Below are 27,757 nucleotides of genomic sequence, written 5' to 3' on the forward strand. Positions count from 1 at the left end.
GGTGCTGATGTCAGGCCAGCGCGGGTGAGGCGGGTGCGGCGGCCGCCCAGCAGCCCGGGCGCGGGTGGGGGGGCGCCGAGTGGGGGTGGCGGCCAGCATGCTGCTCGGCTGCGGCTCGGCCTCCCACACCCGCGGCGCCCGCGTCCTCGCCAGCAGCGCTGGCGGCCGATCGGCAAGCGGCACCCGCGTCTGCAGCGGCGCTGGGTCCGAGCGCGCGGCGCGGGGCGGCGGCGGCGGCGGGGGTCCGGGCGGGGACCGGGGGACCCGGCATGGCGCTACGGAGAGGCGGCGGGGCGCTGGGGCTGCTGCTGCTGAGCGCCGCGTGCCTCATCCCGCCGAGCGCGCAGGTGAGGCGGTTGGCGCGCTGCCCCGCCACTTGCAGCTGTACCAAGGAGTCCATCATCTGCGTGGGCTCCTCTTGGGTGCCTAGGATCGTGCCTGGCGACATCAGCTCCCTGTGAGTGGGACCCCTCCATCTCCGCCCCGCCCTGCCCTGCGCCGGCCGCCACCAGGGAGTTGCGGCTAGTGATGGGGCAGCGCCACCTGACCCTGCTCCTCAGTCCCTTTCTTTGGGTTTGGGTTGGGGGCACGGAATGTGGGTGGAATCTGTGTGGAGTGGAGGATATGGGGACTCTAAACCCCAGAGTACCGGAATCCAGACAGGTCCGCGTGACAGTTTCTCATTGTGGCCCGAGGCCACCTGCATCAGACCTACCTGAGGGAGCTGATGCTACTGCAGACCCAGAGCCCACCGTGGGGTAGGGTCTCTGCACCAGAGTCCACAGCCTGTATTTCGGGCCTCTGGGTGATCTTGGGGTGCCTTAAAGTTTTGAGTGGTTCTGCTGTGTTGTTGAGTGGGTGGGTGTGTGACTGGAGAGCAGCTGTACGCGCCGGGATTGAGAGGCTAGTTAGGAATGGGTGAGGCCTCACCGCAGCGGGCCTCAGCTATGCTGGGAGGTTGGCCCCCTCCTGACCTCTCCACACCGCAGGCAAGGAAATGTCTAGCCTGTGCAAGGCACACAGCTTTCTGGAAGTGGAGGGGTTGCTCCACGTGGCTTACAGAGGGGGAACCCAGAGGACTTCTGAGTGTTTTACCATATATGAAGTGTCCAGCCGAGCCCCTGGTGAGGGAAACCTCCCAACTTCTTGCCTTGAGTTCGAGGTCCTCTCTTTTACCACCGTTCTCCATGGTGGGTCGTATTTATCACCAGCACTAACAGAACTAACCAGAGAGATTCCTCTGCCCACTTGCTAAGCACTTTCAACTAGGTCTCAAACAGTGGCAGTGGTGAAATGTTTGTTATGGAAGGGACCTTAGGATAGTCCCTTATTCCAGGCTGAGGTGCTGGGGTACCCCTGCAGATGTAGAAGAGGGAATCCTAAGGGTGAGGGAGTCCTGGGAGCACGTTGCTTGAGCTTTCCTCCTGCGTGTCAGCGGTCGTGTGCTTCTTCAAGGCAAAAACAGCATCAGTGTTCAGGGAGGGAGAGGGTCCGGGTCCTGTTTTCATTTGTAAAAAGTTGGAAGAGTTTGGCTGTGGAGAACATCAGGCCTGTTTGATTCTTACTATTGCTAAATTCCATCCCATGGAGGATTCTAGAATTTTCCTTTGGATGTGATCAAAGCCGAAGTGTTCTGCATGTTAACTCCAATAATGTGTGGAAGTCCTGCTGTGCTCAGAAAGTCCTGAGGCAGAAGCAACCAAGCTTCCTTTCCGGGTTGACCATTTATTTGGCCCTCTCCCTTCCTGGGCAAGTTCAGGTGTCTCTGAGTTTCCCCCAAGGCTTTCACAGTACATTTAGTCAGAAGTGCTCAGAGTGTCTTTCAGAGACTTGTGCTTCCGAGGGGAATGCTTAATCCTACCCCAGAGTTTTGTGGGCCAACATGAACTTTGTGTCTGCACAAACAGAATCCTGGGTAAAGTAATTATCCACCTTCAGCTGAGGCCTCCTGTAGTTAAGCGAAGGAAAGTGGGGGATTGATTCAAGCTGACTGAGCTTGTCTGTGCAAGGAGCCAGACCCGTAGCACAGGATTCTGTTAGCCAGACTAGTTTTCCTATTGATCTGGTTTACTGGAAAGCAACTCTCCTCTTCTCATCCTGCTCCCTGGGAAGACTCGAATCTTCACCCCAGAGAGGAGGAGTGTGAAGTTCGGGTAGAGGAAATGCCAACTGCCCCCTTGGCTTGGCACTTCCTGAAGAACCCCGGGCCTCACTCTGTCCCTCTCTTGCCCATAGGAGCCTAGTAAATGGAACATTTCTGGAAATCAAGGACCGAATGTTTTCCCATCTGCCTTCCCTACAGCTGCTGTGAGTATGGGACATTCTTTGCAAAATGGGGGTCCCTGACTACAGTCCTTGAAGGGCGGCCTTGTTGGTGTGGGTCTTCCTATAATCCACAGCCCTCCGAGTCACCCTGGCTGGCTCTTAGCTTTCGTTTGTCCTGTGGTGTCCACATTAAACCACTGTTCTCCTGCTCCAGGGCCTTCCACGACTTTATGCTAACTTCTCCACTGGGACTCATGGTACATCCCTATCACAGATTAGGCGACTGGGAGGTAGCTGCATTGACAATAACCAGAGTTTCCTCAAACATCTCACCTCAAAAAGAAACATCATTAAAATATAGGTAATCCCGACACGGCTCTTCAAATAGGAGCACTTCAGTTTGTCTCACGTGCAGGCAGCAAGCAGCATGGTAGGTGTGCGTGTTTGTATCTCACCGGCATGGCATTTCTTCAGAAAAGGCACTTTTCTTTCCCCACGATGAAGAAACTGATGCTCATGCAAGGTAAATACCTTGTCTTGATTCACAGAATCAGGATCCAAACCCAAAGCCCAAAGTTTTGTTTGCACCAGCTCCTCTTAGTGAACCACATCCAAGTCACCATGGTGAGTGCCTGTATAAGTCAGTTGATGTGAAATAATGAAAATAAATGTCCCAAAGTCACTTTTCGAAGGCAGTTTGCTAGGTTGGGGTGTATAGGTGTCAAGGGCATGTAGCTCATTGGTAGAGTACTTGTCTACCATGGAGGAGGCCCTGGGTTCCATCCTTAGCCCTACACAAACAAAACAAAGATCAGAGACAGTCGCGAGTCTATAGCATATTTCTTGGAATTAGTGAGACCATACCTATAGCAAGCAATGCACTGTAGAAGTTATCATCGGTAGCTTTGTTCTTAATATGTTGTATACCTTCTATAACATTAAACTTACCGCTTACAATCTCAGTTCGTATGCTCAGAAGGCCAAGGTGCTTGCTGCCAAACCTAGTGACCTGAGTTTGATGCCTGGGTCCTGTATGGTGGAAAGAATGAAATAACTCCAGCAAATAACTCCAGCTGAAGTGTGTTGTGGCACACTTGTGCCCACAGATATGTCTTTGGACATACAACTTTGCAATACATACATACATACATACATACATACATAACCTTACATCTCAATTCTTTTAGGATAGAAATATAGCATAGATATTAGTTGGTCAAATAAATGCAGGTAGTTTTATAAATATTTATCAAATGGTACCTAGCTACCCAAATTGAAAACTATACAGAGATAATCCTCTAGAGATTTATTAACCTTTTAAAAATGATTATTTCTCATGAGAAACTACAGTGTGGAAGAAAGGATTTTTGCTTCTAGGTCCCCACTGTGTGACTTTAGTCAAGTCTCTTAATCTCTCAGGGCTCAAATATCTCTAGAATACAGTTGGGTTAGATCCCTGTAGGTCTGTAATTCCATGGGTTCTTGGGTATCCTGAAGAATTTATTGGCTGCCCTGTTGTACCTAGCAGAAAATTGTTTTTGAATAATGACCATCAGTTCATATTCCTAAGATCCTCCATGACTGAGACAGGTAGTATTAGAGATAGCAGAAAGTTCAGTCACCAGGAATCCCTTCCTCACTGTCCCTATCACAGTGGTGAGGACAATAGGGACCTAAGGGGTTGTCCTTGGGCTGAGAATAGCCCTCATTTGCACAAACCATCATCCAGCAAAAGAAAAAGAAATGGCTTTGCCACACATCACACACAAACCTTTCTGTCTCTGTTAAAACCTATCTTGTTTTCAGATTGCTGAATTCTAACTCCTTCACGGTGATCCGGGATGATGCCTTTGCTGGCCTTTTTCATCTTGAATACCTGTAAGTGTTGTGTGGTGTCTACTAAAAGTTTGTTGCCTCTGGGAGGTTTCTGAGTTGTGTCCTGTGGTGGGTATAGGGGTGCAGCAAGCTCCCTACTTATGTAAGCACTGACCTGAGAGTTGACTTACTTCCCAGCTTGCTCTAGGGCAGGAGGAGGCTGGAGATACTCATTCATTCTCTGCTGACCTTTAAGTTGTCATGTAGTAAGCACAGTTGGAAGTCAGGTTGGATATTTTTACCTCCATAACTAGGCATGGATTTGCTGATGGGCCAGAAATAGAGCTGGACGCTTCTAGGGGCTACGTATTTTTAAACAAAGTTTCCCTATTTGGGGGGTAAACGGCCTGTTTTTACCCAGCTGTCCCATATCCCATTTGCTCTATCTCCTGTGAGTTATGTTGAAGGTCTAATTAGCTTTTTCCTTTTTCTAAAAATGTAAAGCCAAACCAAACCACAACAACAAGAAGGCAGGAGAGGGAATTCTTTTCCCTTCTTCAGATGTACCATTTCTCCCTTTAATAGTGAGCTTGGCCATGGTTCTTATTTCAGCCTTTCTCACATTCAAACCTTTCTCTTCCACCTTAAGTTGTCCTAGCCTTGTATTTGGTGAGTCTGTAATAACGTTAATCCTGCTATCAGTCAGGGATTTCCTGTTTAGCATTCAGAGGATTTGCAAAGACTTGTTCCTGCTGTCTTATCTGAGGTGAGCAGGTAGATGTTGGAATTCTAGACACATCCCAGGTAGAAAAAGCTCTCTGCTGATATGAACTCTCAGGGAACGATGTCTCCCCAGGAATTCTTTCTCCGGAGAACCCTCTTATAATCCGGTATTTTGGCATGTATTTGATGTGCAAAGAGTGTCACAGCTGCAGGGTTGAAGCCACTAAGGTCGCCCAAAAGCCTGTGAATAGCTGTGGGGTTCTTAGGATTTTCTCTGGTGGGGAGTTCAAATGCTGCCCAGGGCATCAGGGAGAAAGGCAGCTTATCAGGGTATGCTAAAGTCTAGTACTAAACAGACACCAGAGTTTTTAAAAATAGGCATCAGAGAATGCTCCCCATGAGACCTAACTCATCCGTTGTGACACAGATGTAGCAAAGCCTTTCCCGTGGATGGCTAGTATTTGACTCAGCTCCTTGGCCCTGGAAAACAGTTACAATGTATCCTTGTCATATCCTGAGAGTTTATAGCTTAGCCAATGTCATTGCTACAAGGTCTCTGTGCAAGCCCTGTACCATTTCAGCCCAGAGCAAGTCAGCTTTGCTCCGGGTCCTGTCCTTTCTGCTTCTCAGCCTTCTCCCAAGCTTGAGAATACCCTCCCTCTCACCCTCCACTCCCCTTTTACCACTTGCCCAGGCTATGTAGGACAGGATGAGCTCAAGGTTTCTGGAAGCCATGCTTACTAGAACTCTTCCTCAGCAAAAACTAAAATACAGAGATGTAAGTTTGGATAGCAAGGCACAGACCAATGAGGAAGCAGGGACACTGCTTGGAAGCTTTCCAGTGTTGCAGAGACGGGAGAATTTCTGGCCTCCGTGCAGTGCTTTGTCCCTTGCTCAAACCCAAGATGTGATTGCGCATGTTGCCAGCTCGGAATTTGGAGACATCCGTACTGGTCTGTTTGGAGCAGAGAGCACATGTTCTTGCCCACATGCCCAGCTCCCTCGTGGCGTTTAGCGTAACTTGCTGCTAACTTTGGAGTATCTATACTTTCTGAGTGCTTTCCGATTTTATTGCCAAAGCACACTGTATTGTTGGAGAGAGAGTTTGGGTGAGAGAATTCAGTTGTATTGCTTCTCTCCTTAGGTTCATTGAAGGGAACAAAATAGAAACCATTTCAAGAAATGCCTTTCGGGGCCTCCGTGACCTGACTCACCTGTAAGTCCTATGAAATCTCTTATACAGGGCTGGCCATGAAAGCATGAGGCTTCTGGGTTGATTTCTAAAACCTATGTAAAAAGACAGACATCGTGGTACATACTTGCAATCCCTGTCCTGGGGAAGCAGAGACAGGGGGATCCCTGCGACTTGTTGGACAGCCAGCCTTGCCTAAGCAACGATGCCCAGGTCCCAGGGAGAAACTTGGTCTCAAAACATAAGGTGGATGGCTCCTGATGTCACATGTGCACACATGTATACAAACACACATACACTCACATGTGTGCACATGTTCATGAACACACATGCACACACGGTTGTTTTTCTTTGGTGTTTCCATGATGTTTCCTTATTCACAACATCTCTCAAAAGAGACTCATTTCCAGATTGCCTAAGAGGTTCCCATGCTGTCAGACAGCACTTGTTGGGGTGACCAACTGCATTTTGGTCTCCATCAGCTTATGTCACCATGGAGATCTTAGGACTCCATGTAAAGTGGGAAAACATCAGTGCTGTGAGGGTCATTTGCTCATAGAGGAAGTGGGATACAGGCATGGTTCTTATATCTACTTGGTGCCAGGCCTGGTACCTACAGGCCTTCCCTGGGTTTTATAATAATTTGTGAGTTTCCATTCTACAGAATTGGGAACTGAGATAAGAGAAGCCATCACCTAGAGGGTATAGAGACATTGAGTGAGAATGAAAGTTGCTTATTCTTTTATGTTGGATTAATCTGTAGTTTTAGCTAAGCTCTTCAATTCCTTAATAGCGTGCCAGAGAAACAAAGGGGGGGGGGGAAGAAATCGATCTGAATCGATTGGCATATCAGAATGAAGCAAGCACTTAGAAAAGTTAATAAAATTGGAAAAAATAATGGCTGTGTTTGTGAAACTGGAAAACCAATCACTGTCATGGTAAATGGCATTTATTAGCTAAGATGCGAGCTTCATTTGCATAATAGATAATTTTGTCTGAGAAAGATGATGGGTCCTATACGTCCGTAGTCACCTTGTCTACAGTAAAAAGGAGAGTTGGGGAAACTGGAGAGCACTGAATCTAGGTGCTGGGCCGGGATGGTGGTACCTGTGAGTGTAACCCTGACCACAAAGTAGGGGCATAGTCATTTAAGTCTTTTTGCTGGGGTAGAAGTGCATGCCTTTAATCCCAGCACCCAGAGAAGTAGGTGGATCTCTGAGGCTTCTCTGGTCTACAGAGTGAGTTTCAGGACAGCCAGGGATACACAGAGAGACCCTGTCTTGAAAAACAAACCAAAACAACCACAAAGAGTCTTCTCATTAAGCTGTAACGATCCTGGTGAAGCCACCTGCTGGTGGACACAGTGAGCTTGAGGTCTGGGGCCATGAAGCAGATGCCCTGCCTGAGGTAGGGAAAGACCATGGGTGATCAAAACAGTTGTCAGCAGAGGAAAACATGTGTCCTGTTGACGTCATCGTTCTTGGGTTTCTCTTTCTATGGAAGTACTGGAGTCCTTAGTTCCCGTGGACTGAGACTTCAGGTTCACAACCCAGTAATTACTTACTGCTATTTCTTAGCTTTTCTGACCCTTAGTTCCCTCATTCCCAAGAGAAACATTATTTTACTGACTATGGACAGTATGATGTACATAATGGGTTTATGATGTTTGGCCCCAAAGACTGTAACCCTGTTCTCCATAGTAAATGCCAATGCAAGGGTTTGGCTGGTGTCACCACCACCATCACCACCACCACTACCACCATCTTCTTCATCATCATTTTCCTCCTCCTCCTCCATGACAGTATCATTTTATCCTTCCAGTCATTAAAAAGTCTTGGTTTTCTCTCTGGATTGCTAAATTTTCTTGGTGATTTGAATATCCAGATAGGGACTGCTGAAGGGCAGATGTGGTTGAGAAGGGCAAATGAGGCAGATAAGTGTGGGTCTCAAAACTTGGGAAGGATGGCGGGCTGTTGCTATTGGTCAAAGGCTACAGGCAGGACTTACACATCATTTATGGATGGAGCTGTGCCCTTTTCCCCCTTTAAACTTCTCACGCAGAGGAAGCCTCAGCTCCAGAAATCACTCGCTTAGGGAAATCACTACCCGGAATCTTCTCACTTAAACGAGATGTTCGAGGTTGGCCTTTGTGAACTTTCTCAACACTTAGATCCCCACATTCATATTAAAACACAGGTTAGGTTCCAAGCAGAGGGAGCAGTGCCAATCTGTAACTAAAATCTAGGACATTTGTTTTCCAGCACTCTTATAGAACCCAGGGGACAGGAAGCTATTAAATAGTTTGAGAAATGAAGTAAGTGCTATGGGTTTGCAGACAAAATGAAATTAAAAGGAAGATGTTAAGCACTTAGCCTGGTAGGGTAGACAGCTCATGAAAATAGGACTGGCTTTTGAAACCTAAATTACAAGCTTGGAGCAATAGCAAAATATATTTTGTTTGTTTGTTTGGTTACTTGGTTGGTTGCTTGGTTTTTTTCTTTGACTAGTCTCTATATATTGTTACATTATTACCATTTCAGTGCAACAGTTTCCAAATAGCCACATTAAAAACAAAACAAAACAAAAGCAACAACAAAACCCAACCAATTTAATTAACTGATATTTAGCTTTAGTTTTTTGTGCTTTCCTTTCTATATTAAATCAAACACCCCCTTTAAAGTTTTTACAAAAATTACCCCCAGTGTACATTCAATGTGATTATATAATCAACGTATTTCCTAACACATCAAAAAATGTGTAAGGGCCTCATTACGAAAAGCAAGGTAAAATAGCACATGAAATGGTACTCTAAGCCATTTATGGTTACTGGAGTGGGAAGGGGATGACTAGAAACTACTGTGCTTCCCATTCTCAGTCAGTATTTGAAGGAAGAGTGTTTGCAGTCAAAATGGGCCTACACTTTATACCACACCCTGCTGACTGTAAACAGAAGCACTCATTCATTTGCCTGTCATTCCCGGATGGGCCATGAGCATGCTATGACTAGGCATGACTAACTTTATACATTTTAATAACCTATCTTCATATTTGTCATTTATACACATTGCCATTTGTACTCAAGAGTAGAAGAAAACTCTAGAAGAAGGTATACATTTCTTGGCCGTGTTACTTTAGTATCTGGGGAACCACCGACTTGGTAGACATCATTTCTGTCTAGCATCTTCTCACAGCAGCACTGCACTGTGGGCATCCATCCTCAACGGGCTGGCCACAGGGCATTGCAGAGTCTCGAATCGATGGGAGCTAAGGCTCGTCATAACGTCTACTTTAGCCGGAGCTGGGTGTGGACTAACATCTCAGAAACCTCTGCAACAGGGGAACGATTTCTCATCAGCCTCGGTTAATGAGAAGATGAAATTGATCGTAATCAGTTCTTCACTAAGCATGCCACTTCAGTGAGATTTTATTGTTATCCTAATGTGTCAGCATAGAATGTCTTCATGTACAAGAGTGTTCACCGAGTCCATTTCAGAAGCAGAGATAATCACATACACTTAGATTCTTTGGGGGAGAGGATTGTGAATCTTCTGTTGTTTGTCTCATATTGATGCTTCATTCATTCAAAAAAATAGCGTATCCATCTTCATTAGCCAAGTTTCACAACTTCCTGTGTGTGTACCCTGTTGTAGGGATGGGATAAAACCATGAATGGACAGCAGTCTCTGTGTGCTGCTTTCGGGTTGAGAAGTTACACAGTCAAGAAGCAAACCATTAAAATATAGTTTGCAAATGACCGTCTTCCGGTCAAGACCAAGGAGCAATGACAGAGGTGACAGAGATTCACGTGTGGCTGGATTAGAGTAGTGGGCGGTGCAGTCTCAGCTAATGGGGAGGGTCTTAGACTATGGAGAGTCCTACATGCCGTGAAATGGAACCTTGCTTTTTTTTTTTCTTCCTGTTTTTGAAGATAAGATGAACTGGCCTGGAACTCATTCTGTAGACCAGGCTGGCCTCAAACTCCTAGAGATCCACCTGCCTCTGCCCCACAAGGGTTGGAATTAAGGGTGTTGCTCCACTAGGCCTGGGCTAGAACCTTGGCTTTTATTCCAGCAACTGTAGAAGCCATCTGTAGTTTAATAGCTCTGCATAAAGAGATTACTTATTTTCAAAGCAAAAGCAAACTTACATTGGAATCCAGTTGCCTTTGTGTAAAGGAATTTGTGTCTTTCAGTGATGATCAAACTATGGATTGAGCCATGTTTTGATGAGAAGGCTCGGAACTCTCTTTGAATCATTAGGCATACTTAAAGGAACTTGAGAATGACTGGCAGGAAGGTAGTAACCGCATTAAAATGTGACTTTCTTTTTCTAGTTCTTTGGCCAACAACCACATTAAAGCACTTCCAAGGGACGTGTTCAGCGATCTGGATTCCCTGATTGAACTGTGAGTAATGCAATTTAAATTTGTGTACACTGCCACGGGCCCTAGTCAATTACGTCTTTCAAATCCCTTCGCTCTCGACTGCTGACCACAAAGTAGTACACACAGAGAAACAGCATGTGTATTGTCTTGTGTTGATTCCAGCCATTAGATATTGTACCCTGCGTCCAATAGTAAATTAGGCATGCTGGCTGGCTGGTCCCTGGGTGGTCTGTCCACCTACTTTGCCTTCTCAAGTTTTACAGGAAGCATTGTGACTGTAGCACATCTTACTGGAGGCAGGTTAACAAGACCCCGGATGTTCCAGTTGTATTTGTGAATACTGCCTTCCTATCAGCTCCTGTTTTCATTTCCAGGAACCTACACTGGGGCAGTTTTTCTTCTCATCCCTTCCCACTTCCAGTATCGCACTGAGACAATTTTAGGAGAGCCAATGTCTCATTTTTTTTTAGAACTCTCTGTATGCCATTCGACAAAAATCACCACATCAAGGAGTATTCAGTAAAGGCAACAGTCAGTATGAGAAATAAGATCTGTGAAATACAACTGTTTGTGTTTAAATTCCGTATCCGGATGGTCTTAGATCTGTCAGGCGGTAACTCCAGTGTTTCCTATTACTGCCCAAACACATCAGATATGTCTGCCTCCCTGTGTATGGATGTGGGTTTTGTATTTCAGAGACTTAAGGGGTAATAAATTTGAATGTGACTGCAAAGCCAAATGGCTGTATCTGTGGCTGAAGATGACAAATTCCACGGTGTCTGATGTGCTGTGTATCGGTCCACCAGAATACCAGGAGAAGAAACTCAACGACGTGACCAGCTTTGACTATGAGTGCACCACCACAGGTAGTCGGAGCCTCTGTCCTCAGACTCAGCGGTGGGCATGTAGGACAACCCTTTGTTCTCCCTGTAGACCATGCAGGGCATACGAAGGAAAGCGAATGGAGATATTTTCTATAAAAATCACTTTACAGAAAGTATAGGGATTTTAAAAGAGCTGAGTCAGGGCTGACCAGGTGACTCGTTGAGTCGAGGTGCTTGCCACCAAGTTTGGTGACCTGAGTCCAGTTCCGGAGACCTCTGTGGTTGAAGGAGAGAACTGACTGACTGACTCTGAGGTACACATGAGCGTGCCTACGCACACACGTGTACACACACAAAGTAAGCCATGTTAAAAGTTTAAGAAGATGACTCAATGTGGTTTGGAGGACATCTCAACAGTTGGGGAAGATTTTGTTAGCTGTATTGGCTCTAATTTTAATTCATTTTTTATCCTTTTCCCGCTTTGGAGACAAGGGATTGCTATGTAGCTCAGGCTAACCTGATTCTTGTTAAACTGAAGAACCTGGCCTTGAAGTTGAGGCAATTGTTTCGACCTCCCCAGGGCTTGGTATTGCACATGTGTTGTTGTTGTTGTTGCTGCTGCTGTTGTTGGTTTTGTTGTTTTCACCAAGCCTGTTTTAATTTTGATTCTTTGCAAAATTCCAACTTTCCAGTGTTGTTTCTTCCCTCTAATTGTATGTTTGTGTGTCCGAGTGTATCGAGTGCATGCAAATGTTCTTGCGTGTGCATGCCGGGCTATGTGGATACCAAAGGTCAAGCTTGGGTGTCGTTCCTCAGGATGCTTTTTGAGGCTGCATCTCATTGGTCCAGAACCTGCTGATTCAGCTGGATTGCATAGCCAGTGAGACAGGTCTCTCTTTGCCTGTCTCTGCCTCTCCAGCACTGGGCTTTTGTGTGAATTTTACCACATCCAGGTTTTTGTATGTGAGTTCTGGGAAAGAAAATTTAAGTCTTCAAATGTAGAAAACACTTTTCTGACCAAGCTAAAGCTCTCCTAGAGCTTTAGCTTTTCTGACCAAGCTCTCCCAGACCGCCCATCTGTCTGTCTGTCTGTCTGTCTGTCTGTCTTTTAAAGATTAAAATGCCGGCTTGAGAATTTGGCACGAGGATCCTCTTCAAACAGGCCTGGCCTGCCAGAGCCAGTGCAGAGGGCCTGAGTATTTTTACTGTCACAGGCTTTTTATTTTTCTCTAGTAAGATGATACTTACTATAAGCTTAATACCAGGTTTTTATATCTACAAATTCTTTTCCATTTCAAGTAGGATGAGATAACTGGGGAAGTTATAGCCACTGGCAAGGCAGAATATATACCTTGACAAGTGCTTGCCCAAGAAAAACAGTCGCACTGAAGGGAACTGTAAAGGTGGTTTGGCTTTGTTTTATGGAGAGCCCACCTCGGGGGTTTCCCTTTCTACATTTTTGAGGTTATAATATAAAATTAAGATGCTGATTCCCTCCAAGTCCCTGCAGGTAGAGAGGGGAGAGGGAGGGATGCCTCCATTTGAAAGGTTCAAGCAGGTTTCCACTGCTTCTGAAACCAGCTTTTCAAGGAGGGAGGATCAATCCACAGTGTGTAGCCAGATTTCTAGATGTTTGTGGAAATAAACAGTGAGGTTAGGAGTTGCTATCTAAAAAGCCTGAAGGCATGTCAAAAGAACAGTGGGGAGGAGAACTCAGAAAAAAAACGATTAAAGAAACGCAAAAATCAGAAAGATGCCCAAGAACAAAGTATTGTATTTAAGCCAAAATATACTACTGCCTTCCAAACACATAAGCCAAAAGCCTCCAGGTAGAAATGAATTCCAGGTGTTTGAATGTGTGTGTGTGTGTGTGTGTGTGTGTGTGTGTGTGTGTGTGGTGTGTGCATGTGCATGTGCGTGTGTGTGTTCGAGTGCACACATGTGCACATGTGTGCATTCATGTGTTTGCAGCTAGAAAACTCACAAGTTTTGCTCTCTTACGGGAAACTGGAGTTTCAATAAAGTAGCCAAGCCTTTCACCTCAGAGCTGGGGTTACTCAGCTGTGTGATTGGCAGGTGCCCTTCACTCAGCCGGGCCGCTAAGGTTGTTTATTATGCTATCAGGCCAATAAATCAGAGGTCATGGTCAATGACATTTGTATAGAAAGGCATCACGGGACACCATTTGGCATTAAGTACATCGGACGTTATCTGAGGCTCCTCTTGGCCTTGCCTTCAATTCTTTCCTGGAGAGTTCTCTAAACTCCACAGAGAGGTTGTCATTTCCCACCATTCCCTTTGAACCTGGTCACAGTATCTATTTCTGAGAAGATGGGGGGCAGAGGGGGTTCAGGGTCACCTTATGGCTGCCTTACTGTGGAATCTTAGCTCAGATCTCTGTTTGGCCCAAGAGAGAACAGCATTGCTATAGAAAGTGGACACTCTGGAAAGAGAGCATAATTTATACCAGAAAACAGGATTTCTGACCTCAAGGCCTTCTGGACGGTTCTAATCACATTCTGGGATCAAGGGTTGTCATTGGGAAAGAGACAGTGTGGAACTGGAACAGCCAGGTCCTGAGTCTCAGAATCTATGGGGACAGCGTCCTTTAAAACCCTCAAGCCATCTCTCTTGGCCTAGTTGTCTTTGCCAACAAGGTTCCTGCTCCTTTACCAAGGCCACACAAGGCTTTCGGGTAAGACCTAGCTGACTGTACCGTCTCTGTTACCTTAAGGCTCATGGATACCCTTGCTCTGCTCCAGTGTTGTTCTATGTGGTGGGCAGATGGGTGAAATGACACAAGATGACCTGTCCCCAGATACTGTCCCAGCCACATACCCTCAATAAATTATGAGGGTATGACTCGCCTGTCTTCTGCTCACATCAAGCCCTGGCCTCTAGTACAAAAGACTTTGCAGGGTAGGTATGAAGATGCCTGGAGGACAGAGACTAGCGTCCTGGAGAGACAGACAGACAGACAGACAGACACACACACACACACAGACACACACAGACACACAGACACACACAGACACACACACACAGACACACAGACACACACAGACACACACACACACACACACACACACACACACACACACACACACACACACACATGGGTGGGGGGGTGAGAGAGCGCCCAGGGTCACTTTATGGCTTCCTTACTATGGAGTCTCTCTCTTAGCTCAGATCTGTTTGGCCCAAGAGAGGAGGGCATTGTTACCATGCTGTTCCCTCCGCAGAAGAGAGTAATGAGCAGGCAGCCATCACCCGCTGCCTCAGCAGTTCAGATTAATCACAATTCTTCCACACCCTCCCCTTGAAGTCTATTTTTAACTAGGCAGAGGTTCCTGTTACCCATCGATGATCCCATGTTAGGTGGATAATTCGCTAAATTCCTTAGAGGGAGTGAGTTGCGCATCCTAATTGTCCTGCTGCCGTCCCCATTTCGGGGCTGATGAAAATGCAACGAGAAATAATGCATTAATGTGCACTCTCTCTCCCCGTAGGCTCAGCATCATGTATAATTTATTCCCTGCAAGTTCTATAAATAGCTATGTAAAAATCTGTGGATTCCAGCGGGAGAAAGGCTGAAGTTGTAAGAGACCCACTGACATCATGAACTTGATCTGCTGTGAATGGAGGCGGTGGCTCTGGTGGAGGCACACACCATTAATATTTTAACGCTAGAAAATTGATGTCACTTCGGTCTGTGTGTCCTCTGAGGTCTCTCCACAATGACCACGCCTTTGGCTTTTGTAAAAGTTCAAGTTCAGATACAGGGTAGGAAAGGGTATTTAAATTTCACTTGTGCTGTCCATTCCCCAGAGTGTATAGAGACACCCGTGTCTCAGTCACTGTCCCTTTGGTGGTGGGCATGGCACTAGGTCTTCTATGAAGGATTAGTCATTTCAGTGGTTAGCAGTGTGTGTCATGCCAGATAGTCAGAGTATAGGAAATATGAAACAATGAATTCAATTTGGAAAAATAAATTAAAACGGGGCCAGGGAAGCTTGATTGGTACAACACATTCTGTATTCTGGTGGAACTTTTTTTTTTTTAAATTTAGTTTGCATCCAGATCAATGCTACTACTCCCAGGCTCCTTGCACCCCCTAATAGTTCCTCCTCCCATCTCCCCTCCCTTTTTCCTCTGAGAAAGTAGAGGTTCCGCTTTCTATCCACCAATCCTGGTACATCAATTCGTTGCAGGGCTAGGCGCACCTTCTCCCACTGAGGCCAGGCAAGGCAGCCCAGTTAGGGGAATGTAGCTCACAGACAGGCACCAGCTTTAGGGTTAGGCCCCACCTCAGTTGTTGGCGGACCCACATGGAGACCAAGCTGCACTTCTGCTATGTATGTGTGGGGGGGGCCTCGGTCCAGCCTGTGTGTGCTCTTTGGTTGGTGGTTCACTCTCTGAGAGCTTCCAAGGGTCCAGGTTAGTTGACTCTTAATCTTCCTGTGGAGTTTCTATATCCCCTTCAGGGCCCTCAATCCTTCCCTTAACTCTTCTATAAGAGTCCCCAAGCTCCACCCAATGTTTGGCTGCATAACAGAGTGTCAGTAATAGTGTCAGGGACTGGTGCTTGCCCATGGGATAGGTCTCAAGTTGGACCAGTTATTGGTTGGCCATTCCCTCAGTCTCTGCTCCATCCCTTTCCCTGCATTCCTTGTAGACAAGATAAATTTGGGGGTTAGGACCTTTTTTTTTTTAACAAACAAAACTCATTTTCTTCTTTTAAGTGCTTAATCCTATAGATTTGGGCACACATTTGTGCCTATGGAGATCAGGAGAGGGTGTGGTATCCCTTGGAGCTGGAGTTACAGGTAGTTGTGAGGCACCTGACATGGTGCTGGGAGTTGAATTGGGCAAGCAAGCCCTCTTAAGCACGTAACCATCTCTGAGGCCCCTATTCTGGTAGATCCTTTGTGTGCCAGGACTCCTCAGAACAGGTGGAACGCTTTTGTTCTCCTTGGCGTGCACACATTCTCTGGCAGAGGATGACATCTCTGGGACTTGAGAGCACAAGTGGGAGAGACATGGAAGCCAGCAGGTAGCTGTCAGGAGCGTTTAGGATCTGTGGCCTTCATGATGAAAGAAAAGCAGCTTAACAGAGAGGAGTTGATCACCATCTCTGCTGAAGGGAAGAGAGCTGCGTCCTTCCATGTTTTGGAGGCCAAGAAAGGGAGCCTGCAGGAGCAACTTCTTTTCTTCCTGTTCACCTGCCTTGAACAGAAGCAGCCTTGAGCACTTGCTAGTTGCCTTCTGCACTGATGTGGCAGTTGTTTCTTGGGGGGGGGGGCATCAGGAGCAGGCGAGAAGCTATAGGGAATCCTCCCTAAGTCTTCAGCAGGCGGCTTGCTATGCCATCTTGCAGAAGTAAAATCACCATGATTAGCATGGGCTAGGTGCTCTGCCTGACACCTTTGGAAATGCAGGTCCCTCTGATCATAGGTGCTCCTGAGGCTCCATCTCCCTCCGTCAGTCACATGGAAGCTTGGCCTGCCTGTCTGCCAAGCCTGGCCTCCCCTGGACTCTTTGCTCTCTGTCGGGATATGGGGAGGGGCACCCTGTTCTCTAGAAACATCTATCCCTCCACCGCCTCTCAGTCACCTATCTGTTGGACTATGGAAGCATCCTCCTCTTAGTTCCCAGTAACAAACTCCTTTCCTGTCTCTCCCTTCTCACAGGACCTGGCTGCTGTATTCAGCCTCCTTGTCTGTCTCCCAGAGGCTCCATGACAGACCCGGGTTGAGGCCATGCTCACCCATAGTAAAAATAGTGTAATAAGCACTTACTGGGTATCCCAGATGAAGAAGGGGCACCTCTTACAATGCAGGTGCATGGAACTTCCTTTTGTGTTGGGCTAAATGGTACTCACATGCATGCAAATGTGTCACAGATGTGTGCATTCCCTCTCCCATGCATAGGAAGGCAGAGAGAAAGTCCTCTCCCCAAGGTTACTCAGAACACCAAGCATCAACTCAGCAACAATGTGATTAAAATAGACACCTCCCACCTCACAAAGACGGTCAGGATGCAGACGCAGGTGGGATAACCGGCGTCTGCATCTGTTTATACTGAGTGTGCTGTGGTGGGCATTTTCACCCGGCAAGATCTGTACCCACCATGGAGCTGGGAGGGAGAGCTTCCTTCCTTAGGACAGGTGAATGGAGGCCTGAAAGTTACCAGTCCTGGGTCTTTAGGGCAGGAAGTAGCTTCAGGACATTTGCCTCTAGGCACAATGGTCATCCTAGAGCCTCACACAGTCCTTGTCCCCTGAGTCCTGGCTTTCCTGCCACCTGCCTTTACTAACTCTTCTCACCCCTGCTTCGCACTTGCCACCTCAACCTTTGCCCAGCCGCTGTCTGCTTTCCTGCCCCTGATGGAACTGGGCTCCCTTGATGCATGGCCCGTGTGACTTCTTTGCTAAGACAGTGTCTCCACGTGGGACTCTGACACTATTATTTGGAGTCTTATAATAAAGCCTGAAACATCAGTGTGTAGAGATGAGCCGGGTACTGTTGTGGGGGGCTGGTTAGAGATGGCCTTGTTGGTGACACGAGCTTGAGTTAAGATGGTTAGGGTTTGGATGAGAAAGCTCTGTGCCCACCATCTCCTCCTGGATGCACAACCAGGGGGCTGCACTTGTTGGAACATTTCTGGCCAGAAGAACGGCTTAGTCTCTGGTTTTTGACCACTTGTGAGGTTTTGTTTGTTTGTTTGTTGATCAGGGTCTCTCTGTGTAGCCCTAGTTAGCCTGGAGCTTTCTATATAGACCAGGCTGTCTTGGACTCTCAGACATCCACTCGCTTGTGTCCCCTGAGTCCTGGGATTAGAGGCATGCTCCATGCATCCTGCCGTGTGTGTGTGTGTGTGTGTGTGTGTGTGTGTGTGTGTGTGTGTGTATGTGTGTTTTAAAAATTATTTCTTTTCTAGATTTCTAATTCCCCCACTTACAGGCTATGCTAGCACTATGGGCAGGCCCCTGCCATCCCTTGGCAATTCTGTGCCATACCCAGTCTTTCACAGAGTTGGTTGTCACTTATGGGCTCTGTGTGGGTGAGGAACACTCAGTCCCTGTGTCATTGTGCTGTACATGTTCCTGCAGAGTTCTGGGTCTGCTCACTGCTATGTCATGATGCCTAGACTGTAGGCACCAGACATCAAGACCGGTATCCAGGGAGCTCATTTAGGTTCCCCTCAACTTCCCCAGGGGTCCTTTAGACCCCTGTAGAAGATATTTGTTCCCAAACTTATGTATGCCCTGTTTGGAGTGTAGTGCTCCCTGTGGCCTGAAGGGGTGCTGTTTCCCTGTAGGAGTTTGTGGAACTGGGTGTAAATCACAGGCGACCACAGGGTTCCTGTGTTGGGTGAGTTTGGGAAGGATATCATCGAGCCATATTCAGCCAGCGTCTTCCCTGCAGGGGCTGCTCTGAGAGAGCTAGAGGCTTGGCATTCTCAGAACTTACTAGAACACAGCATCCCCTGTCAAAGAGTAATTTGCATGCCAGCTTCATGAATTTCATGCCCTGGCTTTCTGAAAGCCAGGTCTCCATTGAGACCTCGTTGGTAAAGTGTGGGGTGTGGGGTGGGTGGTGGGGTGGGGGAAGGGGAGTGGGCGGAGGGCGCAGTATCAAAAACTGCACCGACCTGACAGTCCCATCTTTCAGAGTCCACAGGGCAGTGTGGAGGTCCCTGCTCCTCCCTGGGTCCCCAGACTGATAGTGTAAAGCAGAGAGAATGACAGTTGGATTTCTCACTGGGATTTTATGAACTAATACTTGTTTTTCCACACCCACTCTCAGATTTTGTCGTTCATCAGACTCTGCCATACCAGTCGGTGTCAGTAGACACGTTCAACTCCAAGAATGACGTGTACGTGGCCATCGCACAGCCTAGCATGGAGAACTGTATGGTGTTGGAGTGGGACCACATAGAAATGAATTTCCGGAGTTATGACAATATCACAGGTATGTTGTGGAGGACACATCAAGGGAAGGCTTGACGCCCTAGCTGGAGGGGAGGGAGGTAGGGACCACATTCCAGTCCACACTCACGGTCCCTCTAAGGTTTTCTCTGTATGGATGGTCAGACATTGGTGAGTGTGGAATTTCAGGTGGTGATTTCTCACTGGTGGTGGTCCCTTTGGAAAAGAGGAGGTGACAACTCCGTGAGAAAGGGGAAAAACTTCCTTCAATGTTAAGAAGTCACATGGGAATCCCATGGTCCTGCAGAGTTAAGGAGGCTGTACCAGAGTTAAGTCACAGCTTTATTAAGCTGATTTTTAACTAATGTACTAACATACAGACGTGCACACACACATATACATACAAACACATATACATACAAACACATATACATACATATACATACACACGCATACACATAAATGTACATAAACACATGTACAAACACACACACACACACACACACACACACACACACACACACCACCCCTCCTCCCATTGCTTGCTCCCATGATCCCTTGCTGGGTCATGATGGTCACTGTTCACACTTGGTAGAAAGGTAGCAATGAGAATGAACTGGTCATACATTCAGACCTTTGGCTTCTTTCGATTCTGGTAATGAATTCGGAGGGTTTTAGTGATACTAAAAATGAACTGTCTGTTTGTTCTTTAAGTAAATGGGTAAAATTAGAGACCAAAACAATCTTTCAGTCTTCTCTTCAGTATAACGGATACTGGCAGTTTCAAGCAGCACTCTGAAAGGCTGACCATTGTCCTTCAAGAGACTTCCTGCCTGGGCTCCAGGAGACATTGAACTGTTTCTCTGGAGTAGATCATGGTACAAATTCTGGGTTGGGAAGATCCTAGGACTTTGTCAGGCACAAGTGTCTATACGGCAAGTGCAAGCACATAGGTAGGCAGAAACAGTGGCATTTCACTGGGGAACGGGCTACTAATGAGCCTAATCATGAGCCTGATGCCCAGGAGATGCCATCTCACATGAGCTCGTTGCTGCTGCCATAGCCACCTGGCCTTCTGGTGTGCAGTGCACTGTCCTTGGAGCAGGGTCTGGGAGCACAGACTCAGTGAAGATCTGCACGAAGGACCTTGAACCTGGACCATGGCCGGGGAAAGAGAGGATGTGAGAAGAGCTTGATCTCCTGTCAGAGTTTGCTTCATGGTTTTGGTCTTAGAGCTTGCAGGAAGATGCGTGGTCTGACTCCTGCCTGTGTCAGCACAGTCAGCACAGCTTTCCAAGTGACCTACTCTCTTCATTCAGGGACAGAACCTGTCCCTATATGTGTCCCCATCCCAGTTCTATGAGGACAGAAAGGAGTAGCATTGCTGTTCACCTGCCCTTGACACTCACTGCAGCTGGCAATTTAGGGGAGACTGGGGTCCCCCTTTAGGGTTCTTAGTCTCATTAGTTAAGTTTTAAGACTGAGCTCCAATGTAAGCACAAGGGGAATTTTATTAGTATTAAAAAGAAAAGCATAGGGCACACAAGCTGTAAGTCTTAGTAGCTGTGTGCAGCGGGTAAATGAAGAGAGAAGAAAAGGCCATGCCAGTTAAGCTGGTACGGTCAGATACAGGCAGACAAGAGGCCATGTGGTGGGGAGGAGAGCTTTAGAGAAAGGGTAAGGAGGAAGGCAAAGGCTAAATAAAGTGTTGAGGAAGCAGATTTAGAAAAGAGAGACGAGAAGGAAAAGTTAGACACTTTTCTGAACAATTCACAAACTCAGACTTACAAACCCACTTGGCTGTCGTCTGGGTCTGTAAGCTTCTGCACTAGAAGTGAGGATTCTGGGAAGGAAGAAAATCTCATTAAAGGACTAATTAGTCCACCCAACTCATTAGCCCGGCTTAAGGTGAGCCTTCCTCTCCAGAGGTGGTCCTTAGCCAAGGCGTTTGACCCGGCCCAGCTGGTAGAGTAGATTTCCCTCCACCTAGAGATTCTACTCTCTTGGTTAAGAAGTTATTGTTTTAACTCTAGCACTGGGGGCAACTGTAAATCATTCGTTCTTCATGCACGCGTTTATTGGGCACTTCCTCTGAGCTGGCTGCATTCTAGCTGGTGGGGACATAGTATCTGGGCAATTTCATTAATGTTCATCAATGTTTCTTTCATCAGCACAGTGGGAATTTTAGGGCTTCGATTTCATCTATGAAATGGGATTAGTGATCAGATGTGGCGATCTGGGAAGGATGTAATAGGTGTTGTGTGTAGTGGGCAGACCCTGAGGCCAATGGCAGCCTTATCCACCAGGGATGATGGAACCAGTTCTCCTCCACCAGAGACTCACCCCACCTTCCTGACTTCAGCCAAGACTTCTGAGACTTTTATAGGCACAGAGAACACCAGAACTGGCTGAAACTCCTGAGAACGAATTGCTCGTTCAGGGGAAGAGTGTGCCTGTTCCTGGTCACTAGTTTAGCTTGGTGTGAAAGAGTCCTGGCTTGGGTGGTCAGACAAAGCCATGTGTGGAGCCACTGGCCGTGAGCAAGAGTAAGAGAGAGTGTGGATGATTCTCCCTTCCTTGTAGTGGGCCTTCCTCGTTATCATCTTGCTTTGTCATGGCCGACTCTTAAGTCAGAAGGAGCTGCTCAGTGTGTTCTCAGTATGTGCCTGTTAGGTAGGGTTTCCGAGGAATCAGAGGCACCCAGTTTCTCTTCTGGGGCCCTGGTGAGGTGTTCCTTTGTCTCCACTGAGAAACCCAGTGGTCACGTTCACGTCAATGCCTGATGCTTCCTCTCCTCCTTTGTTGTTCTTTTTGTATTTTCGTTGTTTTAAGACTTTTGCATGTTTAGACTTGTAATCTTGGCTCCTGTACTGACAGACAGTCAGTCAGATAGACAGATGAGTGTATATTGAGTGTACACACGCTGGTTACCTGGACAGTGGGATTGAAACCCTTCTCTATACAAGACAGGCTTAAGGTCTCCCTTAGGGATGGGGCCTTTGTAGCCAGCTTGACTTAGAAGTTGCTCTTCGTGGGGTGGGAGTTTTTGAAGATCACTTTGGTAGTTCAAGCCCTAAAGCCTTAAAAAAGACACCCAACATTTATGCTAGCAGATTGTTACACGTGAGAACACTGTCAGAGGTTTTAAAAGTATGTTTATTTAACTATATGAGAAAGGGATTATCAATAATGAAAAACTAGAACAAACTGCTTTGTCCTGCAGTATAGGATCCATTAAATAGGATATGGTGCATTCATACAATGTAATGTTGCATAGTACTGTGGTTTTTTCTCTCTCTTTTAGTTCTATTACACTTTATTTTTATGGATGTTTTGCTTCTGTATATGTATTATGTGCACCACTTGTATTCCTGGTGACCACAGAGCCCAGAAGATGGCACAAGAGCTCTGGAACTAGAATTACAGATGGCTGCAATGTGGGTGCTTGGAATCAAATCTGGGGTCCTCTGGGAGAAAAAAATCAAATGCTCTTAAACTCTAAGCCATCTCTCCAGAGCCAATATATAGTAATCTAAAAATCCAGTTGTAGACGATAGCTAACAGCATGTGGATTCCATCAAAAAAGTAGGTTCTAAGGATGAGAGATAGCGCAGTTGGGACAGCATTGCCAGTGAGGATGAGAGCCTGAGTTTGATCCTCAGAACCCACATTTAAAAAAAATAGACAGACATGCCGCCTTGTGCTTATAATGTCAGCTCTGAGGAGGCAGAGCCAGGAGGATGCCTGGGGCCTGCAATGAGAAACAAGAACCATACTTCTCTTCTGGTCTCTGAATGCACATGTGCTCATAGCACACACAGATGTGCATGGATGTACATGTAAAAGTAGGTTACTAAAAGCATATATGTAGTATAAGCCCCAGTGTGTTTTTTAAAAAAAGCATATTTGATATAGTGATATATATAGATATTGATAACAGATTAAATATTAAGGAAATGTATCAAAATATTAATATTCACCAATTAATGTTGGTTTCAGCATAGGATTTAATTTTGGGTGTGTCTTTTTGGTACTTTAGTGATGGAATATGGGTGATATAGATTTAAAACCTAGGCACTATCACATACCGGCTATATGACTTTATATGAAATGCTTAACCCTTCTGTGTCTCATTGTCAAGATGAACATGCTGGTAAGACTTGTCCTGTCTCCAGCGGTGATTGGAAAGAGAGAGTAGACAGGCAAAGGTGCTTAGGACAGTGTCTGGTTACAAGGACCCAGTTTCTAAGTTTACCCATTTTGCTTTGATGAACATCCCTTTTGCCCTCACCAAAACAAAACAAAACAAAACAAAACAAAACAAAACAAAACAAAAACAATGCAAGAGATCAGGTTGAAGGAAGTTCAGAACAATAAAAGAAAAAAAAATACCTTTTAGAAAGCCACTGATTAGCCCCAAAGCTAATCTTCAGGACAGAAATTGGATCATTATCCTTGTAATTTACAGACCAAATTTACTTTGGTCAAATTACCAGGAAAATTAAAAGAAAGACAAAACTTATGATCTGGAAGGAGGGACAGCCCTGTTTGTTAGGTGGTCTTCTTTGGTGGAGGATGGGAGTCCAGCATAGAGTGGTAACCCAGGGCAGAGCGGGAGTGGGTCCTTTGTGATACTGAGCTGGGTCTCAGACCACTGTAAATTCCACAGGTGTTTCCGACTGTGGGAAAGCATTGAGAGGCGGGGGTGTCTTGAGATTGTCAGGACAGTTACTTCACTTACCCTGTAAGGCCTCTCCTCTGTGTCAGTGCCATGCACTAAGGGTCTTGCACGCTCTTTGTCTTCAGAGGCCCTGAGGACCCCACCATGGAGACAAGCAGTGCAAAACACCATCCTGCCACGTCTTGTATACTGTGCTGTGGTGTTGGGTGCACTGGCATTGGGGCGATCGGTCTTCATGTCTCCTTGACAACGTAGCTACTAAACAGTAGCTCTTCCCCTCCCCATCCCTTTAGGTCCACTCTTTGTGCCTGTGACTCCTCCTGCAGGTGGACTGACAGCTTTGTCCGTTCATGGCTGGCCTTACTCACTTAGCAGATGAGACCAGTCTGGGTTGTACTAAGCATCGAGCTTTCCTCCTTTTTGGAGGCTGAATGAATCCTATTCTCGGTGTTCATGGGCCGCAGTTGGTTTATCCCTTCATCTGTCCGTGGAAGCGTGGATATAGCATCCACCTTTCAGCTGTTGTGTGTAATGGTGCTTTCAATAGGACAGACAGTCTTGGTATATTTAGTGCTGCTATTACAGGAAGGCGTTTAAGCAACAGAAATTTCTTTTTCAAGTTCTGGAGTCTGAGATATCCAAGATATCAAGATCCCAGCAGATTTCATGTCTGGTGCAAGATCGCCCTTCATGGCTATGGCTGTGTGTGTGTTTGTGTGTGTGTGTGTGTGTGTGTGTGTGTGGTGTGTGTGTGTGTGTGGGGTGTGTGTGTGTGTGTGTGTGTGTGTGTGTATACACATGCATGCGTGTGGCGTGTGAGTGCAGGCACATGTGTGTCACATTGCATGTGGGGGTGGGGTCAGAAGACAACCTTGGATGTCCGTCCTCGCCCTTCATGTTGTTTGAGACAGATTTCTCTTTTGTTGTTGTCCACACCAGGCTAGCTAGCTGGAGGGCTCACCCTGTCTCCTTCTCCCATCTTGCTATAGGAAGGAGCACAGGGACTCTAGGACTTGGGATTTGATCTCAGGTCCTTGTGCTGATGCCCAGAGCCATTGCCCTAGTCTCTCTTTGCACCCCACCAGTCCTGCCCCAGTCTCTCATGGTGAAAGGGCAGAAGGCGGTCCCTAGGGTTTCTGTTGTTGTTGTGACGTAGTTACCTCTCTGAACCCCTACTTCCTGGCACAATTCCTTCAAGTTGTTATAGATGGAGAAATTCCCACTCCTGAACTCTCCCTAGCCCTAGCCATGGCAGAAATCTTGATTTCCTGAGGGAGTAGAGCTCACAGAGGGGCACAGCTAGAATGAGTGGTCTGTGTATTTTTAACAGGAGGGTAAGTAAAAGTAAACTATGCCCACTAGAAATGGAGGACAGACCCAGCCAAGCAGCGTGGTAGCTAGCCATCTCTACATCTGGACTTCTAATCCTTGACTTACTAATCTCCAGTTACCACCCTTGGGGTGGCTTAGGAGGGTCCAGTTGCTAAAATAGCTGAGGAATCATGTTTATCCACAATTCAGTTTGTTATCATTAAATGTCTTTAATGCAAGAATGCATGGAAATGCAAGAAAGGTCTAACTACCAATGCAGTTGACAAGTTTACTCGGAGAAAGGGCAATGGTGCATGCTCCTGTCTTAGCTTGGGTTTCCATTGCTGTGATGAAACGCCATGACCAAAGCAACTTGGGAGAGGAAAGGGTTTATTCAGCTTATGCTTCACCATCATGGTTTATCATCTAAGGAAGTCAGAACAGGAACTCAAGTCAGGTAGGAACCTGGGGGCAGGAGCGGATGCAGACAGCATGGAAGGGTGCTGCTCTCTGCTTGCTCCCCATGGCTTTGTCAGCCTTGCTTCCTAATAGAGCCCAGGACCACCAGTCCAGGGATGGCACCACCCATAATGAGCTGGGTCCTCTCCCATCAGTCATTAGTTAAGAAAATACCTTACAGTCTTGTCTACAACATGATCTTATGGGAGCATTTTCTTAATTGAGTCTCCCTCCTCTTTGGTGACTCTAACTTGGCTCAAGTTGACATAAAACTGGCCAGTACATTCCCCCAAAGAGGAATCTGTGGGAGCTGGCCAAGACTGGCTTGGTTGGTTTTCCTAAAGCTCTGCCTCTACTCTCCTCCCTGGGTCTGTTTGGCTGTGTCAGACCCCAGCTGCAAGCTCTCTTCTGTATCTTCCCCAATGTTCCCAGTGACTGTCCTGGTTGGCTTTTGTCAACTTGACATAAATCTAAACATATCTGAGAAGAGGAAAATGTATCCATAAGACTGTCCTGAAGGCATGTGTGTCTGTACATTTGTATGACATTTTCTTGATTGATGGTTGATGTTGGGGAGGGGTCCAACTCTCTGTGGATGGTACCAATCCTGGGTGGTTCTGGATGGTGTAAAAAAGCAGGTTGAGCAAACCACAAGGATTAAGCCAGTAAGCTGCCTTCCTCCATAGTTTCTGCTCCATTTCCTACCTCTGCTCCCTCCAGGTTCCTGCCCTGACTTCCCTCAGTGATGGACTGTAATATAGACCCATATAATCAAATAAGCTTTTTCTCCACAAGTTGCTTTTGGTTATGGTCATGGTGTCTTTGTCACAGCAGTAGAAACCATACCTAAGACACCACCCTCACTGTTTCAACCTCAATGTTTATTTTAGACCTAATCAAGGTCAGGTTTCTAGAGCCCTGGCTTTCCTTTGGTCTGTTTGGCTGTTTCAGACCCCCAACTGCAAGCTACCGTCTTCATCTTTCCAATGGTCCCTTTGGAAGAGACTGAAATGAACATCTGGTCTCTCAATTTAGTGTCCAGGTGTCTCTTCCAGGCCTTGTTTTAAGCTCTTTTGGGCTTGTGTCAAGAAATAGAATTATCATATGGCAAGTCTAGATTTAAGTTCACAAGAAAGCACATGTTGGCTTCCACAGTACCACCGTACCTTTGGGTCAGCAGCACCTGAGCCTCAGTCTGGAGGGACCACTCACTGCAGCCATACTAACACCTTCTCTTTCTTTTGGCCACAGGTCAGTCCATCGTGGGCTGCAAGGCCATCCTCATTGATGACCAGGTCTTCGTGGTGGTAGCCCAACTCTTTGGTGGCTCCCACATTTACAAATACGACGAGAGCTGGACAAAGTTTGTCAAGTTCCAAGACATAGAGGTATCTCGAATTTCCAAGCCCAATGACATCGAGCTGTTTGAGATCGACGATGAGACGTTCTTCATCATCGCTGACAGCTCGAAAGCGGGGCTGTCCACAGTATACAAATGGAGCAGCAAAGGGTTTTACTCCTACCAGTCACTACATGAGTGGTTCAGGGACACGGATGCAGAGTTTGTTGACATTGATGGGAAGTCACACCTCATCCTGTCTAGCCGCTCCCAGGTTCCCATCATCTTGCAGTGGAATAAAAGTTCCAAGAAGTTTGTCCCTCATGGCGACATCCCCAACATGGAGGATGTGCTGGCTGTGAAGAGCTTCCGAATGCAGAACACCCTGTACCTTTCCCTCACGCGGTTCATCGGGGACTCTCGGGTCATGCGGTGGAACAGTAAGCAGTTCGTGGAGGTCCAGGCTCTTCCGTCCCGGGGGGCCATGACCTTGCAACCCTTCTCCTTCAAAGAGAACCACTACCTGGCCCTGGGGAGTGACTACACGTTCTCACAGATATACCAGTGGGATAAAGAGAAACAGCAGTTTAAAAAGTTTAAAGAAATCTATGTGCAGGCGCCCCGCTCCTTCACAGCTGTCTCCACCGACAGGAGAGATTTCTTTTTTGCGTCCAGTTTCAAAGGGAAGACAAAGATTTTTGAACATATCATTGTTGATTTAAGTTTGTGAAGGTGTAATCGGAGGGATTTCAAAGACGCATAGTGTTAGCTCTCACAAGAGAGGCAGGACCAAGAAGAAATAAAAATAATAATAATAAAAAAATCATAAAATAA

The 27,757-nt window shown here is 46.6% G+C and overlaps 1 protein-coding gene across 1 annotated transcript; it reads left to right on the forward strand.

Moving 5' to 3' along the window:
* The first annotated feature begins 242 nt into the window (after positions 1–242).
* Positions 243–27,757, forward strand: Lgi2 (leucine-rich repeat LGI family, member 2). The gene is made up of 8 exons (NM_001107219.2): positions 243–457; positions 2,236–2,307; positions 4,072–4,143; positions 5,948–6,019; positions 10,329–10,400; positions 11,076–11,245; positions 19,012–19,176; positions 26,836–27,757. The coding sequence occupies exons 1-8, from the start codon at positions 270–272 to the stop codon at positions 27,651–27,653; spliced, it is 1,629 nt and encodes a 542-aa protein (NP_001100689.2). The 5' UTR covers positions 243–269; the 3' UTR covers positions 27,654–27,757.

This window comes from Rattus norvegicus, chromosome 14 (genome assembly GCF_021556685.1).
Source record: "Rattus norvegicus strain SHRSP/BbbUtx chromosome 14, alternate assembly SHRSP_T2T, whole genome shotgun sequence".
Taxonomy (NCBI): domain Eukaryota; kingdom Metazoa; phylum Chordata; class Mammalia; order Rodentia; family Muridae; genus Rattus; species Rattus norvegicus.